Source organism: Chlorocebus sabaeus, chromosome 15 (assembly GCF_047675955.1).
Source record: "Chlorocebus sabaeus isolate Y175 chromosome 15, mChlSab1.0.hap1, whole genome shotgun sequence".
Lineage (NCBI taxonomy): Eukaryota > Metazoa > Chordata > Mammalia > Primates > Cercopithecidae > Chlorocebus > Chlorocebus sabaeus.
The window spans coordinates 44,656,441-44,675,970 of NC_132918.1; the positions used below are offsets into that span (position 1 = coordinate 44,656,441).

Sequence of the window (19,530 nt, forward strand, 5' to 3'; positions counted from 1 at the left end):
CCAGCTCCTTCAACAAGTAAATGGCAATGAAAATAATGGGATAAAGTTAAACAGGGGAAGCTGATGAAGATGGCTGAATAGAAGGCTCTGAGAATTATCCCCATTGCAGGAAGTCCAAATTGAACAACTGTCCACACAACAGAAAGCAATTTCATAAGAACTAAAAATCAGTCAAATGATCATTGTACCTGGTTTAAAGATCACATTAAAAAATGTCACTGAGGAGGGTAGGAAAGACAGTCTTGAATTGCCTAAACCACTCTTCCCACATACCTGGCAGTGGCTATCTGGTGGAGAGACAGAATCCGTGTGTTTGGGGGAGGGAGAACACAGTGATTGTGGGACTTTGCATTGGAACTCTGTGCTTCCCTGTCATAGCAGAAAGTAACATGTGGTATAGCACCCATGGAGACAGCATATAAACCAGCCTTAGCCAGAGCGGCATTGCTCATCCCACCATTCAGAACCTGAGTTCTGATAAACCTTGCTACCACAAGCTAAAGTACTCTGGGCTTCTAAATAAACTTGAAAGACACTCTAAGCCACAAGGACCACAATACGAGGGCAAGTCCCGGTGCTGTGCTGTGCTGGGCATGGAGCCACTGGACTTACGGTGCCTATAACCTAGTGAGACACCAGCCAGGGCAGCACAAGGAGTGCTTGTATCACCCCTTCCCCAACTCCAGGCAGCACAGCTTGCAGTTCCAGTAGAGACTCCTTCCCTCTTCATGAGGAGAGAGGAGGAGAGAATAAAGAGGTCTTTTTCTTGCAACTTGGATACCACCCCTAGCACCCAGACAATGTTTCTAAACACACTGCAGGCCAGAAGAGAGCCCACTGCCTTGAAGGGAAGGACCCAGTCCTGCTAGGATTTATTGCCTGCTGACTAAAGAGTCCTTGGGTCTGTCCTAATGTCTGTCCTGTTGGTAGCCAGGCAGTACTTGCTGTGGGCATTAGGGGAGACTCTAAGACATGCTTACTTCAGGTGTGGCCCAGCACATTCCCAGCTGTGGCAGATATGGGGAGATATGGGAAAGTACATATGGCTACAGTAACCGAAAACAGATCAAAACACCCAAGTTCTTTTGAATACCTGGAAAGCCTTCCCAAGAAGGACAGGTACAAACAAGCCCAGACTGCAAACACTGCAATAAACACCTAACTCTTCAATGCCCGAACCCTCCTACCTAAGGAAAGAAGAGGAAAGAGGACAGAAGATTTTGTCGTGCAGCTTGTATACCAGCTTGGCCACGGTGGGAGAGAACACCAAGTGGGCTCTAGTGTCCGTGATTCTAGGCCGTGGCTCCTGGATGGCATTTATGAACTTGTACTGGGCCAGAGGGGAGCCTGCTGCCATGAAGGGAGATATTCAGGACTGGCATAATTCACCACAAGGTGACTGAAGAGCCCTTGGGCCTTGAGTGAACATCAGTGGTAGCTAGGTAATACTTAACATCAATGGCAGCTAAACAGTATGTATTATGGGCCTGGGGTGGTGGTGGCCAAGGGGAAAGACACTTTTTCTTAAGGAAATGGAAGAAAAGCATGTGAAGATTTTTCCCTTGCAACTTGGGTTGTAGCTCAGCCACAGAATATGGCACCAAGTAGATTACTAAGGTTCCTGACTCCAGACTCAGGCTCCTGGACAGTATCTCTGGACCTACCCAGTATCAGGAGGGAATCTGATGCCCTGAAAGAAAGGATACAAGCCTGACTGGATTTGACATTTGCCAATAGTAGAGCTCTTGGGACTTGAGTGAACATAGGTGGTAGCCAGGTAGCAGTCATTGCAGGACTTAGGCAAGACCCGGTGCTGTGCTGGCTTTGAGTCTGACCCAGTGCAGTTCCAGTGGTGGTGGTCATAGGGGTTTTTGTGTTACCCTTCCCTCAGATCTAGGCAGCTCAGCACAGAGATGCTCCTTGTTGGGGGAAAGTCAGGGAAGAGAACAAGAGTCTGCTGGTATCGCAGGGAATGTTTCTGGATTTTACCCAAGACTGCCAAGGGATTACCTCTATGAGTCTCCAAGAGCCACAGCATTACTAGATTTGGGGTACCCACAAAAGTACATACGGCTGCAGTAACCAAAAACTTAGATCAAAACACCCACGTTCTTTTGAATACCTGGAAAGCCTTCCCAAGAAGGACAGGTGCAAACAAGCCCAGACTGCAAACACTGCAATAAATACCTAACTCTTCAATGCCCAAACATGAATTAACATCCACAAACATCAAGACCATCTGGGAAAACATGGCCTCACCAAATGAACTAAATAAGGCACCAGGGACCAATCATGGAGAGACAGAGATATGTGAACTTATGGACAGAGAATTCAAAATAATTGTTTTGAGAACACTCAACAAAATATAAGTTAACACGGAGGAGGAATTCAGAATCCTATCAGATAACTTTAACAAATAGATTGAAATAGCTAAAAAGAAACAAGCAGAAATTCTGGAGTTGAATAATGCAATTGATGTATTGAAGAATGCACCGGAGTCTCTAAACAGTAGAGCTGATGGAGCAGAATAAAGAATGAGTGGGCTTAAAGACAGGATATTTGAAAATACATAGTCAGAGGGGACAAAAATTAAAAATAAAAAAACAATGAAGCTTGCCTGCAAGATCCAGAAAATAGCCTCAAAAGGGCAAATCTAAGAGTTATTTGTCATAAAGAGAAGGTAGAGAAAGAGACAAAAGTAGAAAGTGTATTCAAGGGGATAACAGAGAACTTTTCAAACCTAGAGAAATATATAAATATTCAAATACAAGAAGGTTATAGAACTCCAAGCATGTTTAACCCAAAGAAAACTACCTCAAGGCATTTTATATTCAAACTCCCAAATGTTAATGATAAAGAAAGGATCCTAAAAGCAGCAAGAGAAAATAAATAAATAAATAAATAAATAAATAAATAAATAAATAACATAAAAGCAAGATCCGATACATGTGGCAGCAGACTTCTCAGGTCAGAAGAGAGTGGCTTGGCATATTTAAAGTGCTGAAGGAAAGAAATGTTTATCACAGAATAGTATATCCAACAAAATTGTCTCTCAAACATGAAGAAGAAATGCAGGCTTTTCCAGGCAAACAAAAGTTGAGTAATTTCATTAACACCAGACCTGTCCTACAACAAATGCTAAAGGGAGTTCTTCAATCTGAAAGCAGATGTTAACGAGTAACAAGAAATCATCTGAAGGTACAAAACTCACTGGTAATAAATAGTAAGTACACAGATAAACACAGAATATTATAACACTGTGATTGTAGTGTGAAAACTACTCATATGGTAAGTAGAAAGACTAGAATATAAACCTATTAAAAATAAAAATTGCAACAACTCTTTAAGACATAGACAGTATAATAACATATGAATAGAAACAACAAATTTTAAAATGGGGCGATGAAATTAAAGTGTAAATTTTTTTATTACTTTTCTCTTTGTTTGTTCATGCAATCAGTGTTAAGTTTCCATGAGTTTATAATAATGGGTTGTAAGGTATTATCTGCCAGCCTCAGAGTAATCTTAAATCAAAAAATAGAAAAGATACATATAGAATCAAAAGCAAGAAATTAAAACAGGCCACCAGAGAAAATCTCTTTCTCTAAAAGGATGACAAGAAGGAAGGAAAGAAGGAAGAGAATATCACAAAAATAACCAGAAAACAAAATAACAAAATGACAGGAATAAGTCCTTACTTATCAATAATGGCATTGAATATAAATGGACTAAACTCTCCAATCAAAAGACATGGAATGATTGAATGGGAAAAAAAAAAAAAAAAAACAAGACTCAACCATTTGTTGCCCTCAAGAAACACACTTCACCTCTAAAGACACACATAGGCTGAAAATAAAAAGATGGAAAAAAATTCCATGAAAATGAAAAGCAGGACTAGTTATACTTAGACAATATAGATTTCAAGACAAAAACTGTAAAAAGAGGCAACAAAGGCATTATGTAATGATACAGGGGTCAATTTTGCAAGAAGATGTAACAATTGTAAATATATATGCACCCAATACTGGAGCACTCAGATGTAGAAAGCAAATATTATTAGAGGTAAAGGGAGAAATAGACCCCAGTACAATAATAGCTGGAGACTTCAACACCCTACTTTCAGCACTGGACAGATCTTCCAGACAGAGAATCAACAAAAAAACATCAAATCGAATGTGCACTATAAACCAAATGGACCCAAAAGATATTTTCAGAACAGTTAATCCAGTGGCTATAGAATATACATTCGTTTCCTTAGCATATGGCTCATTCTTGAGGATAAACTATATGTTAGGCCACAAAAAAGTCTTAAAGATTCTTTAAAAAATTAAATTAAATTAAATGTCTCCTCTGACCACAATGGAATAAAACTAGAAATCAATAACAAGAAGAGCTTGTGGAAATTAACTTGTAGAAATTAAACACACACACAAAAAACATGGAAATTAAACAATATGCTCCTAAATTACCAGTGGGTAAATGAAGAAACCAAGAAGGAAATTAATAAGTTAATTGAAACAAATGATAATGGAAACAGAACATACCAAATGCTGTGGGATACAGCAAAAGCAGTACCAAGAAGAATGTTTATAGCAATAAGCTCTCATATCAAAAAAGTAGAAAAAAGTTCAAATAAATAACCTAACAATGAATCTTAAAGGGTTAGAAAAGCAAGAGCAAATCAAACTCAAAATTAGTTGAAGAAAATAAATAATAAAGTTCAGAGCAAAAATAAATAAATAAAATTGAAATTTAAAAAAATACAAAAAGATCAACAAAGTAAAAATTGTTTTTTTGGAAAGATAAATAAAATCAACAAAGCTTTAGCCCGAGGAACTACGAAAACAGAGAGAAGACCCAAATAAATAACATCAGAGATGAAAAAGGAGACACTTTAATTGATACTGCAGAAATTCAAAGGATCATTAAAGACTACTATCAACAACTGCATGCCAATAAGTTGGAAAGCCTAAAAGAAATGGGTAAATTTCTAGACACATATTATCTACCAAGATTGAACCATGAAAAAATCTAAAACCTGAACAGACAATAAGTAATAAGATCAAAGCCATAATAAAAAGTCTCCCAGCAAAGAAAAATCCAAGACCCAATGGCTTTGGTGCTGAATTTTACCAAACATTTAAAGAATGAATACCAATCCTACTCAAGCTACTGAGAAATACAGGGGGAAGGAATACATGCAAACTTATTCTATGAGGCCAGTATTATGCTGATACCAAAACCAAACAAAGACATATTTAAAAAAGAAAACTACAGGTTAATATCCCTGATGAACATTGATCCAAAAATCCTTAACAACATACTAGCAAGTCAAAATCAACAATACATGAAAAAGATCATTTGCCATGATTGAGTGGGATTTATCCCAGAGAAGCAAAAATGGTTCAACATATGTTTTGGATATAGCCACTTATCAGATATATGGTTTGCAAATATTTTCCCCCAATCCATTGGCTGTCTCCTTACTGTGTTTATTGCTTCCTTTGCTGCACAGAAGCTTGTTAATTTGAGGAACTTCCCTTTGTCTCTTTTTGTTTTTGCTGTCTGTGCTTTTTGGGCCATATTCAAGAAATCATTTCTCAAACCAATTTCATGGAGATTTCCCCCTATATTTTCTTCTAGTTGTTTTACAGTACAGGTTTTACATTTAAGTCTTTAATTCATTTTAATTTTACTTTCGTATATGGTGTGAAATAAGGGTCGAAATCCATTCTTCTGTATGTATATTTAGTCTTCGAAACACCGTTATTTAAGGGTACTGTCCTTTCCTCATTGTGTCATTGTGTGTGGTGGTACCTTTGTCAAAAATCAGTTGATTATAAATGTTTGGGTTTATGTCTGTGCTTCCTTTCCTGTTTCATTGGTCAGTGTGTCTGTTTCTATGCCAGTATCAGGCTGTTTTCATTACTATAACTTTGTAATGTATTTTGAAATCAGGTAGTGTGATTGCTCCAGTTTTGTTTCTCTTGCTAAAGACTGCTTGGCTATTTGGGGTCTTTTGTGATTCCATACAAATTTTATGATTTCTTTTTCTACATCTGTGAAAAATTCATTGGTATTTTGAGAGAGATGACATTGAATCTGTAGTTCCCTTTCAGTAGTATGGACATCTTGGCAATATTAATTATTATAATCCAGAAATACAGAATATCTTTCTATTTATTTGTGCCTTCTTCAGATTGTCTTATAGTTTTCAGTATACAGAATGTTTGCCTTTTTGGTTAAATACATTCCTTAGTATTTAATACTTTCTGATGCTGTTGTAAGTGGAATTATTTTCTTAATTTGTTGTACATGGAATGAATTCAAATTACAAGAAGAGTTATATTACTAGAGAAGGACTGCAAAACATTAAATAAGAAAGATTTCAGGAGGATAAAAGTAACACAGAAATTGACAGGATTATTTAAATTAATGCAAGTGTCAATAAATACATAGGATTATAGGATTTAATTTCTATTAAAATAGATAGCTGAAGGTAGAGATCTTATACCTGTAGACTTTTCTCCCATTACTTATTTTAGTTAATTTTTCTTATTTAACGGACACTTAACTGTGTTTCATCAGATCCCTTAGCATTTCTGCATCGGATCTCTGGTTTCTGAGAACTCATTTCTGTATTTTTGTTTTTATCTAGGACTACATGTTTTTTGAAAGAACTAGGTAATGACTGGAATGTCAGAGTGTGGGAGTGGATTAATGTAAGTCTCCTCAGAAAATTTGAAGTCTGTATGTTTATTAGGGTTATCTAAAAGAAAAATTCAGTGTTTTTTGTGTTCTTTATTTAAATGACTTACACCTGTGTGAGTTAAGCTGTGATGCTTGTAGCTCTGAGTACGTAATTTCACTTTTCAAATTCTAACATTTATTTTATCACTGGGTTATAAATGTTTTATATATTTTATTAGATTATTCATTGTATATTTGGGGAAAACAATATAGGAATTTTTAAATTTAGACACAAACCTCCTTTGAAAGACTACTTGAATTATAGTCTCAGCTTCCATTTTATAAGCAAAAATTAAAGGCTTATTAAAGGAGTTTTAATGTATCATCATATTTTACTTTTTAAAGCTAGTTATAATTTATTTTATAGTAAAAACTAATATGCAAATACTGTATACTCAGAAAACAACTTAAAATTGACACAATTTCAGTCTCTTTTATCATGCTAAATATTTAATATGCATATTCTCAAGGAAAAGTAAATGTGAATTTTTTTTTTTTTTTTTTTTTTTTTGAGATGGAGTCTAACTCTGTCACCCAAGCTGAAGTATTTTTTAATCTTCAGGAAAGCACACTATATTTAACTTCTCCTATCAGCTAACCTAGTACTATAAATAAGATTTTCATAATGACTACATGATAAATTAACAATTTTTTATGGTTTTCAGTAAATACAGACAGACATGACTATGTGAGTCTATCGAAAAGATAGACTCATTCTAAAATTTGGTATTGTTATCACTTTTGAAGTTATTTATTATTACATGGCTCCTGTATTCTATCATTTCCAGAATATGTTAGTTACAAGATTGATCAGGTGTAAATGAAATAAAAAATATGTGTATTTTTACAAAGCATACTTCATCAGTGGTCTTAGGTTATTTGATGCCAAAAATCAAATTCCTAAAGTAAAATTTATTGATATAATTTTTGCATATTTTATTTTTGTTATTAGAAAAAACTGGATAATCCATCCAGGTGGCATTTTAGACCATACACACTTAACTCCTTTAAAATCACCTTTAAGGAGGAGGTTCCAAGATTGCCAAACAGGAACAGCTCCAGTCTACAGCTCCCAGCGTAAGTGACCCAAAAGATGGGTGATTTCTGCATTTTCAACTGAGCAAACGGCACACCAGGAGATTATATCCCACGCCTGCCTCAAAGGGTCCCACGCCCATGGAACCTCACTCACTGCTAGCACAGCAGTCTGAGATCAAACTGCAAGGTGGCAGCAAGGCTAGGGGAGCAGCATCTGCCATTGCTGAGGCTTGAGTAGGTAAACAAAGCGGCCAAGAAGCTCAAACTGGGTGGAGCCCACTGCAGCTTAAGGAGGCCTGCCTGCCTCTGTAGACTCCACCTCTGGAGATAAGGCATAGCTGAACAAAAGGCAGCAGAAACTGTTGCAGGCTTAAATGCCCCTGTCTGACAGCTTTGAAGAGAGTAGTCATTCTCCCAGCACAGAGTTTGAGATCTGAGAATGGACAGACTGCCTCCTCAAGTGGGTCCCTGAACCCTGAGTAGCCTAACTGGGAGGCACCTCCCAGTAGGCTCCAACTGACACCTCATATGGCTGGGGGCCCCTCTGAGATGAAGCTTCCAGAGGAAGGATCAGGCAGCAACATTTGCGTTCTGCAATATTTGCTGTTCTGCAGCCTCCTCTGGTGATACCCAGGCAAACAGGGTCTGGAGTGGACCTCAAGCAAACTCCCAACAGACCTGCAGCTGAGGGTCCTGGCTGTTAGAAGGAAAACTAACAAACAGAAAAGACATCCACACCAAAACCCATCTGTATGTCACCATCATCAAAGACCAAAGGTAGATAAAACAACAAAGATGGGGAGAAACCAGAGCAGAAAAGCTGATAATTCTAGAAATCAGAGTGCCTCTTCTCCTCCAAAGGAATGCAGCTCCTTGCCAGCAATGGAACAAAGCTGGATGGAGAATGACATTGACGAGTTGAGAGAAGAAGGTCTCAGACGATCAGTAATAACAAACTTCTCCGAGATAAAGGAAGATGTTCAAACCCATTGCAAAAAAGCTAAAAACCTTGAAAAAGATTAGATGAATGGCTAACTAGAATAAACAGCATAGAGAAGACCTCAAACTACCTGATGGAGCTGAAAACCATGGCATGAGAACTACTTGATGCATGCATAAGCTTCAGTAGCCGATTCGATCAAGTGGAAGAAAGGGTATCAGTGATTGAAGATCAAATTAATGAAATGGAGTGAGAGGAGTTTAGAGAAAAAAGAGTAAAAAAAAAAAAAAATGAACAAAGCCTCCAAGAAATATGGGGCTATGTGAACAGACCAAATCTACATCTTATTGGTGTACCTGAAAGTGATGGGGAGAATGGAACCAAGTTGGAAAACACTCTGCAGGATATCATCCAGGAGAACTTCCCCAACCTAGCAAGTCAGGTCAACATTCAAATTAAGGAAATAAAGAGAATGCCACAAAGATACTCCTCGAGAGGAGCAACTCCAGGACACATAATTTTCGATTCACCAAAGTTGAAATTAAGGAAAAAATGTTAAGGGCAGCCAGAGAGAAAGGATGGGTTACCCACAAAGGGAAGCCCATCAGACTAACAGTGCATCTCTCGGCAGAAACTCTACAAGCCAGAAGAGAGTGGGGGCCAATATTCAACATTCTTAAATAAAAGAATTTTCAACCCAGAATTTCATATCCAGCCAAACTAAGCTTCATAATTGAAGGAAAAATGAAATCCTTTACAGACAAGCATATATTGAGACATTTTGTCACCACCAGGCCTACCCTACAAGAGCTCCTGAAGGAAGCACTAAACATGGAAAGGAACAACCCGTACCAGCCACTGCAAAAACATGCCAAATTGTAAAGACCATTGATGCTAAGAAGAAACTGGATTGACTAATGAGCAAAATTACCAGCTAACATCATAATGACAGGATCATTCACACATAACAATATTAATCTCCTCAAGCTGATAAGCAGCTTCAGCAAAGTCTCAGGATACAAAATTAATGTGCAAAAATCACAAGCATTCCTATATAACAATAACAGACAAACAGAAAGCGTAATCATGAGTAAACTCCCGTTCACAATTGCTTCAAAGAGAATAACATACCTGGGAATCCAACTTAAAGAGATGTGAAGGACCTCTTCCAGGAGAACTGCGAACCACTGCTCAGCGAAATAAAAGAGGACACAAACAAATGGAAGAACATTCCATGCTCTTGGATAGGAAGAATCAATATTGTGAAAATGGCCATACTGTCCAAGGTAATTTATAGCTTCAATGACATACCCATCAAGCTACCAATGACTTTCTTCACAAAATTGGAAAAGACTACTTTAAAGTTCATATGGAACCAAAAAAGAGCCCACATTGTCAAGACAATCCTAAGCAAAAAGAACAAAATTGGAGGCATCATACTACCTGACTTCAAACTATGCTACAAGGCTACAGTAACCAAAACAGCATGGTACTGGTATCAAAACAGAGATACAGACCAATGGAACACAACAGAGCCCTCAGAAATAATACCTCACGTCTACAACCATCTGATCTTTGACAAACCTGACAAAAACAAGAAATGGGAAAAGGATTCCCTATTTAATAAATGATGCTGGAAAAACTGGCTAGTCATACGCAGAAAGCTGAAACTGGATCCCTCCCTTACACCTTATACAGAAATTAATTCAAGGTGGATTAAAGATTTAAATGTTAAACCTAAAACCATAAAAACCCTAGAAGAAAACCTAGGCAATACCATTCAGGACACAGGCATGGTCAAGTACTTCAAGACTGAAACACCAAAAGCAACAGCAACAAAAGTCAAAATTGACAAATGGGATCTAATTAAACTAAAGAGCTTCTGCACAGCAAAAGAAACTACCATCACAGTGAACAAGCAACCTACAGAATGGGAGAAAATTTGTACACTCTACCTATCTGACAAAAGGCTAATATCCAGAATCTACAAAGAACTTAAACAAATTCACGAGAAAAAATCAATCAACCCCATCAAAAAGTGGGTGAAGGATATGAACAGACACTTCTCAAAAGAAGACATTTATGCAGCCAACAGACACACGAAAAAATGCTCATTATCACTGGCCGTCAGAGAAATGCAGATCAAAACCACAATGAGATACCATCTCACACCAGTTAGAATGGTGATCATTAAAAAGTCAGGAAGCAACAGATGCTGGAGAGGATGTAGAGAAATGGGAACACTTTTACACTGTTGGTGGGACTGTAAACTAGCTCAACCATTGTGGAAGACAGTGTGGTGATTCCTCAAGGATCTAGAACTAGAAATACCGTTTGACCCAGCCGTCCCATTACTGGGGATATACCCAAAAGATTATAAATCATGCTGCTATAAAGACACATGCACACTTATATTTATTACGGCACTATTCACAATAGCAAAGACTTGGAACTAACCCAAATGTCCATCAATGATAGACTGGATTAAGAAAATGTGACACATATACACCATGGAATACTATGCAGCCATAAAAAAGGATGAGTTCATGTCCTTTGTAGGAACATGGATGAAGCTGGAAACCATCATTCTGAGCAAACTATAGCAAGGACAGAAAACCAAACACTACATGTTCTCACTCATAGGTGGGAATTGAACATTGAGAACAAATGAGAACACTTGGACACTGGATGGGGAACATCACACACCGGGGCCTGTCGTGGGATGGAGGGAGGGGGAAGGGATAACATTAGGAGATATACCTAATGTAAATGATGAGTCAATGGGTGCAGCACACCAACATGGCTCATGTATACATATGTAACAAACCTGCATGTTGTGCACATATACCTTATAACTTAAAATATAATAATAATAAATAAATAAAATCACCTTTAAAAAGAGCAGCAAAAGAAAAATTGAATCACTAACTCACTATTGGAAATAAAACAAAATGAAATGATTTTCTTGTAAAAATAAATAAAATCATTTGTTTCCATTTGTTCTTAATTTTTAGGGATTGAATTTTCTCTTCTAATTTTATTTTTGTATATATCAAGGACCTATAAATTTTCTGGGTGAAGTTATATTGTAAGATACATATAAAATTCTATATAAGTACATAGAGATGTTTTCATTCCTTTTACTAGTTGCATAGTATCTCATTAAGTGGCTATGTCAGTTTCTTCAAACAATTCCCTACAATTGGACTTTCACTTTCTTTGAAATTTTTTACTATTCCAAGTAAGCTTTCATGAATAAACAGGCATACATATTTTATATTTTTCCTAGTGCATATTTGGAAGTGATTTGAAAAGTGGAATATCTGTTCAAATTATCCTCCATAGAATTTATTTCTCTGTGAATTCCCATCAGCAATTTAGAACAGCGTTCAGTTGCCTTGAGCCATTGGGTATATATTATTATGTTTTTGTATGGTTTCCAATACAGTGAGATATGTTATCCTGACATAGTTTAAATTTTTTATTATCTCACTTTTAATAAAGTTCAGCATTAAAAAAGAAAGGGAAGACTTATAATATTTTGTAGTAAAATCTGTACCAGTGTTGGAAACTAGGATTTCCAGCTATCAGAAACTTAAAGGCATTTGTAATTTGTTTTGTGGAAAGATTGAATTGAGAGAGGGGACGGCCAACCCACAATTTACTTCATGCAAAGGAAAAGTGTGCTTAGGAAATAAGGGTATCCCTTTCATCTTCAGCAAACTCTTCCAACAGCCACTCTCCCCATAAGTGTTACCACCAGCAGAATTCTACCAAGGCCAATAACCCCAAATGGCAAATGATGGATGAGAACATTGGTATGACAGTGGAGCTACAGAAAAAGCAATGTCTAGATGACCTCCCAGCAGCCTAAATAATTCATCAGATGCCAGATTCCAATGATGAAGGGTACCCAGGGCACTCATCTCTAGCATATGCTTAGTAGAGACAGTATGCCAAGTCAAGTTGAGGTATTTGCATGTGGCTTTAGTTACGCCAGTTAGAGAAGGGGAGGGCTTGCAAATATGGCAGTCAAATGCAAAACCAACCCAAAATGAGGATTAGAAGTACTGACATTATCTCTTTTACAGCCATATCTTACTTTCCTTTCTTCTCTCTCTGCATAGGATTCCGGATCTTTGGCTAGGCAAAATGAAACTATAACTGATCTAAACGGTTCCTTCTTTCTTCTACTGTGCAAGGAAGACATAAGGAAAAACTCGCACACTATCTGTGGAACTTATTTAAATTCAAATACTAGATAAACATTTTTACATTGAATATTTACATGGAGAAAAATCATCAAACATCAACAATTATCAAGTCAATTAATAAAAATACTAGGAATTGCAAAAAAGGCTTAATTTGAATCTCAGTGAGATTTGAGAGAATGGTGTGTATTTGTTTCTGAAACAGGCATAGAGAAAGAAGAATATTCTGATGTGCCAAATTTTAATAAAATTAAAAAATATGATGACCATATTTTAAAGTATGATGGAGGCACTAGAACAACAGTTTGCATAAAGAATATAGCTAACACAATAAATAAAAAATAGGTTTTGGAAACTCTGCCAGAAGTAAGATTAAACACTAAATATAAAGAAAAAAAGTTAAGACCTAGCAAACAAATATGTCAATTTCAATTCATGCACAATAAGAATTCTAGAAGCAGAAATCAGATGGAGGCAAGAGAATATATTTTTAATGTAAAAAAGTTTATTTGCAGTCAAGACATACTGTAGTCTTTAAATAAATGGATTTACCATAAAGCAGACAAAAATGAATGAAAATGACATACTTATGATTATTTTTCAAAACACAATTATTATGTGGCTGGTATATGGGAGACATTGTTAGGTAGTAATAGAATGGTTTCTGTGGCTTAACTTCCATGATACTTACATTCTAGTTTACTATTTTTTCTACCTCACCAGCAGCGTTTAATTAAATTTAGCACACTTTAATAGCAGGCATTTAAAAGAACCAAAGGATTTAGAACAAAAAGGTAGATTCTATAAAAGTATTTTTGTCCTTGCCCCCCATTTTCCCATACCCGCCTTTGAGACCTTACCACTGCAGGAATGCTTTCCTTCAGCATGATGTGACTTTTACAGATATGGTGTCTTAGGCTCATTCCCAGCAGTGGCTCACTTTGCCCATCTTTCTTACCTTGAAAAAACAAAGGAAATGTATCACATCTCAGGTCAACATTTTGACCACCAAGTCCTAAATCTTGGCTTCTAGATACTATTTTCCACTCAAATCAACTGGGCTTGTTTTGAGAATGGTTGATCCCAGGATTTGGGTAGGGAAAGCTACAAGACAAACTTTATACAACTTGTGGAAAATCAAGAAGATGCTCAAGTAATGATGCTGACACATCAAAAGGATAAAGGAAGGAACTTGAAAGGGCTCTCCCGAACAAAATTCAGAATATTCTTACTTCCTGAATAAAATTGGACATGGTAAGTTCATACACATATTCTTATAAGTTAATTAAAGGTTTGATGAAGAACATGATATACAAGGTTTCAATTTATTTTCCCTCAAATTCTTTCAATTTCAGAGGGAAAATGAGTAACATTTTAGTGAATGTCTAGCAGCCAACTCCATTAAAGTAAATTTAAAGCAAAATGATTAAAGTAAACATCAGTAATGGGATCAATTAAAATCAAGTACCACCTAATAGGATGCACTAAGACACAGCATTACATGGATCTTGATGTGTACATGGAAGAAGATAATAAAGTCTTTCTTTTTTTTTTTTTTTTTTTTTTAATGCTTGATGAGCTTGCCTGTCCTTGTGGTAAACCTTTTGGTCTGCGAATTGTGTTTATGCAGGCCATAGCTTGGCTTAGTTTCAAGTATGTTGTATAGTTAACCTTTGTTGCACCCCAGCCTTCATATTCTTTTAGTGATAACTTTTATTCAAGATGTAGGCTACTTTGCCAGAGGGTTTTACCGCATGTTAGCTCCTCAGAGATAATCTGTATCTTGTGTTATTCTTAGCTGTAATTCACTGTTCTTTCCACTTAATTATTGTTAGTTAGTTAGCTGGTGGTGGGAGATGGGGGACAGAATATTCCCTGATGTTTTGGTTTAAGCCTTCCTGTTAAGCAGGCACACCCCAATTCAATGTAATCCTGAAGTCAGAGACTGTAGGGTCTTGGCCAACTTGCTGCTTTAATCGTGTCATCATGCAGCAAGCATTCACTAAGAGGTCAGTGCTGGCTAAAAATTTGAGTTGTGTCTGGGTATGTTTATGTGAAGGGAGTTGTGGGATGGAGAAGAGAAAGTTGATAAAACTTTCAGGCAAAAGATAATGAACAAGCAGGCAGATGTAGTGATTTGGGGTAGAAACAACTAGAGTAAAAAAGTTCTGAGAAAGCTCCTTTTCATGGCCCCTTCCCTTAAGTGGTTTAGTGGGGAGAAACTGCTTAGAGTATTGTCTCTACTATTATCCTAGGACACAAAGTGCCTCCTTTATACAGCCCTTCCTTCTCTCACCCCTCTTTGCTCCCACCCCTTTCCAGGAAGTCAAGCATCCTTGGCCTGAGGAGGAAGGCAATGAGTGAGATGTTTCTTTTCTTGTTCCATGAAGGTCTAACACCCAGGAGAGAGGTTTGGGTGCTTGCCTCATGCTAGGACCTGTGTCACTGTGGGGTGGTTGTAACAGTGAATGGAAGGTCAGTGGGTATCCCTGACTAGGAGTAACACTGAGGAGGAGGAGTTGTGATGGCTGGGGGATGGAGCTGTGTTTTGTCTTGGGAAGGAATTTCTGGGGACATGGATCAGTGGGGAAGGGGGAGAATAAAGAGGGTAGGAAAGAACAAGGCTAAGATATGTGACTACCTGACCTGAGTACCTCTTGGAGGAGACTTGGGGGTCAAGGAAAGTGAAAGTGTAGACTGGAGACAAGGCTGAGAACAGGAACAAAAAAGAACATACAGGCAGTTAAATTGCAGAAAATCACTGTATAGACTCCTGGTATCAAGTTAATTAGCATCTTTCTACAGCTTAGGTGTTAAAGTTTTAGCTGAGTTTGGGCCCAAAAGGAGCTACTGTAACATTAGTGTAATTAGAAAAAACTCAATAGAGAATTACTGCTATCATTTAAGGATGGAATGATTTAAAATGGCTCTGGGCACAATTTAGTGCTACTGATGCTATGAAGTGCCAGAAGAATGCACAGAAGTTCCCTCCAAGTCCTGCCCTACCCCTGCCCTTGTTATTACCCACCATGCAATAGCAGCCTGACTTTCCTAGAACCTTCCTGCACCTGGCCCTATCTCTTTCAAACTCTGTGTTTCTCCCTGTGCCTTAATTTTCCTTAATTTTCAATAGTATTATTGTCATTGATAATAGTGTGTACTTGTATTAATCTGTTTGTGTTGCTACAAAAAATACCTGAGGCTGGGTAATTTATAAAGAAAAATAGGTTTATTTGTCTTCCATTTAGTCATGCTAATCTATCTAGCAAGTGGTGGCTCTACAGCCCTCTTTTATTCCTCTTCTGAAAATGCTTTTTCCTTCTTTCTACATGGCTATGCTTCAAATTTTTATGCTTTGCCTCCCTTTTAAATATAAATTCTGGCTGGGCACGGTGGCTCATGCCTGTAATCCCAGGACTTTGGAAGGATGAGGCGGGCAGATCATGAGGTCAGGAGATCAAGACCATCCTGGCTAACATGGTGAAACCCCATCTCTACTAAAAATACAAAAACTTAGTCGGGCATGGAGATGGGCACCTGTAGTCTTAGCTACTTGGGAGGCTGAGGCAGGAGAATGGCATGAAACAGGCAGGCAGAGCTTGCTGTGAGCTAAGATCATGCCACTGCACTCCATCCTGGGCGACAGAGGGAGACTTCATCAAAAAATAAAAATAAATAAATTCCAATTTTAAGTCATTTCTTTGCTCCCACATCTGTGTAGGCTGTTAGAAGCAGCCAGGGTAAATCTTGAATGCTTTGCTGCTTAGAAATTTCTTCCACTAGATACCCTCAGTCATCACTCCTAAGTTCAACCTTCCACAAATTCCAGGGACATGGACACCATGCAGCTAAGTTCTTTTTTCTAAGGCATAACAAGGGTGACCTTTGCTCCAGTTCCCAATAAATTCCTCATTTCCTTCTGAGACCTTGTCAGCCTGGCCTTCTCTGTTTGTATTTCCGTCAGCATTTTGGTCACAGCCACTTAGCAAGTCCCTAAGGAGTTCCAAATTTTCCCTTGTCTTTTTTTCTTCTTCTGAGCCCTCCAAACTCTTGCCCCTCCTTTGCCATGTGACATGCTGGTTCCCTTCATCTTTCATCTTGATTGTAAGCTTCCTGAGGCCTCACCAGAAGCAGATGCTGGCACTATGCTTCATGTGCAGCCTGCGGAACCATGAGCCAAACAAACCTCTTTTCTTTATAAATTACTCAGCCTCAGGTATTCTTTTAAAGCAATGCAAAATGGATTAATACACTACCTCATAAGGTCAGTGTGAAGATTTAGTGATCTAATACGGGTTTAGGGACGTGAGAAGGTTCCTGCAGCAGAACAAACATAGAAAATAAAAAGGACTATGTGTTGCTAAAGATCAACAATTTTTAAAACACAGGGAGGTGACTCAAAGTCAATGTGGAATATTTGGGCTACATTAAATTTCTGTTTTGCAACTTTTAATGGATACAAAACCATTCTGAACCCTACAATGAATATTGATTATCCTCTCAGAAGAGAAAGTAAGTCTTTATGCAAGATGCCAAACTAAGGAATGATTCTCATCTCACAGAAGTGTAGACTAGCATCTGGGCTAGAGACTGTTTTTTGTTAGCCTCATAGTATCAAAATGCAGAAGCCATTGTCTGAGGGTAGTAACAATCTCATACCCTAAAGCCAGATGAAACATAACTGAACAATATAGGGTTTGAACTCGGGATTTACAAGGTGGGAGGGCTATAGAATGATAAACAATACACAGAGCTCTGAACTTACTATTCCCACAAACCAAGCACTGAAGTCAAATTTTAATCTAACATTATCCCTTCTGTGGCTGAAAATAACCTATTAATGACAGGTTATAAATTTATCTAATTTGGAAATGAACTAGATTTGGAAAACCAATACTTGAAATCTACTTGCCTACTAATGGCAATTTGTTTCTGCCTGTGGATTCTGGTCTCTTGTCATTAATATATTGAGGTTATTTCTGTCTGGCAGAGATAGGAAACAAACATTGGTTTATCTCTTCCTAAAATTGCATTTTCTTTTGAGAATCAGTTGCTAAGAAACATTTCAACTTTAATCAAATATTGCCAAGAGACAGTAGTAATTCAGAGATAATCCAGAGAAATTATGTTTCAGATACCCTTTACAGAGTAAGTTGGATCTACCATGTACCTTCTAAGTACATTTCTTTTAAATTGTACTGCCAGAATTTTCTCACCATTGTTGCTAATCACCAACAGAGGCGGATTTATTTGCAAAATCCTTTGTTTTGCAGATCTAATTTTTGTGTGTGTGTGAAAAGATAGTCACTCACATAAATGCATTTGTGGCATTTATTCCATGAGAACTGAGGGGGAAACCAATATAAAAATATAAAATTGATAGATTTAAAGGAGATAAAGTTGATTATCAGTCAATTAATAAATATATACAAAGATATTGCTCTGGGCTACTGGTTTTGTTAGGTATATTGGCCTCAATAATGAACTAAATTATTATCCTCAAGGTACTTAAGTACAGGCATACATGTGAAAAGTGTTATGATCGAGTTAAAACTATATAGAAACTAAGTATTAGGAATGCTGAACTCAATTTTAATGAAATTCTTCCTGTGGGTGGTGACTTTTAAATTAAGACAGAATGGTGACTTTTAAACTAAGACAGAAAGTTTGCTCAGCACAAGTGAATTGGGGAGAATATAATTTTAGACAGAGGAAAGAACTTGGACAGAATTCACATCGTCCTCTGCAATGTGGCTGGACCAATAGCTTTGTATTCTTGTGTGCATTGCAGGTACTAGACAGGAAGGGAGGTGGGGCATGTGAAGGAAGGCTAGATTATGCAGTGCCTTGTTAGCCATGTTAAGAAGTTCATCCATCTTATTCATGCTCTTTCTCTTGACTGCTGACTTTCCTAGATCTTCCAACCATTCCTGAGAGATCAAATCAAGTGTTTCCTCCTCCATGTAGCTCTCTTTCAGTCTCTAGGAATCTTGATGGTGGGCTTGTCTGAAATTGTACCTTTTTCTTTGGCACCATGGCTTGACTAATTGTTCTCTAGGAACTAGTATAGATTCTAGAGTTAGAGAAGTTCTTTTTGAACATGCTAAAACTGGATACACAGTATATGGCCTAAAATTGTTGAATTACCCATCTTTCAAATTTACAGGGTGAATTGATTTGTATTGCAAATCTTGAAATTTCTTAAAGTTGTCAAAGTCCATTTATGTGAAAATATTGAGATAAGCACTTGTTTAAATAAAATATCAATAAAAAGTGAAGAATAATATTTTTTAAATGCATGCATTCTTTTAAATAAATTGAGGGTGAAGTTCACTACTACTACTATTATTATTCTTTTTATATCACTTATTTATTTTCTAGTCTTTGGATGTAGGACTAAAGGCCAAGTGTGGACCTGCTGTTCTACCTTGTCTTTCTTCCATAAAGATACACGTTTTATTTTTGTATAAATGGAACCAGAATTTAAAGACACATAATACTAGATTTTTACTACCATTTTCTGGTATTTCATATCAACTTTAGCAACTAGCTTTAATAAATGTTTTCAAAGACTTCAGGTTAGTTCTTGTA

General features: G+C 37.2%; 1 protein-coding gene across 1 annotated transcript in view; it reads left to right on the forward strand.

Annotated features, from left to right (window-relative positions):
- LOC103241534 (phospholipid scramblase 2) overlaps positions 1 to 6,722 on the forward strand; it is a 43,364-nt gene extending 36,642 nt beyond the window's left edge. The window contains exon 7 of the mRNA XM_008008824.3: positions 6,659 to 6,722. Coding sequence (XP_008007015.3) covers positions 6,659 to 6,688 — 30 coding nt within the window. The 3' untranslated portion in view covers positions 6,689 to 6,722. The remainder of the gene's footprint in view (positions 1 to 6,658) is intronic.
- Positions 6,723 to 19,530: the final 12,808 nt, after the last annotated feature.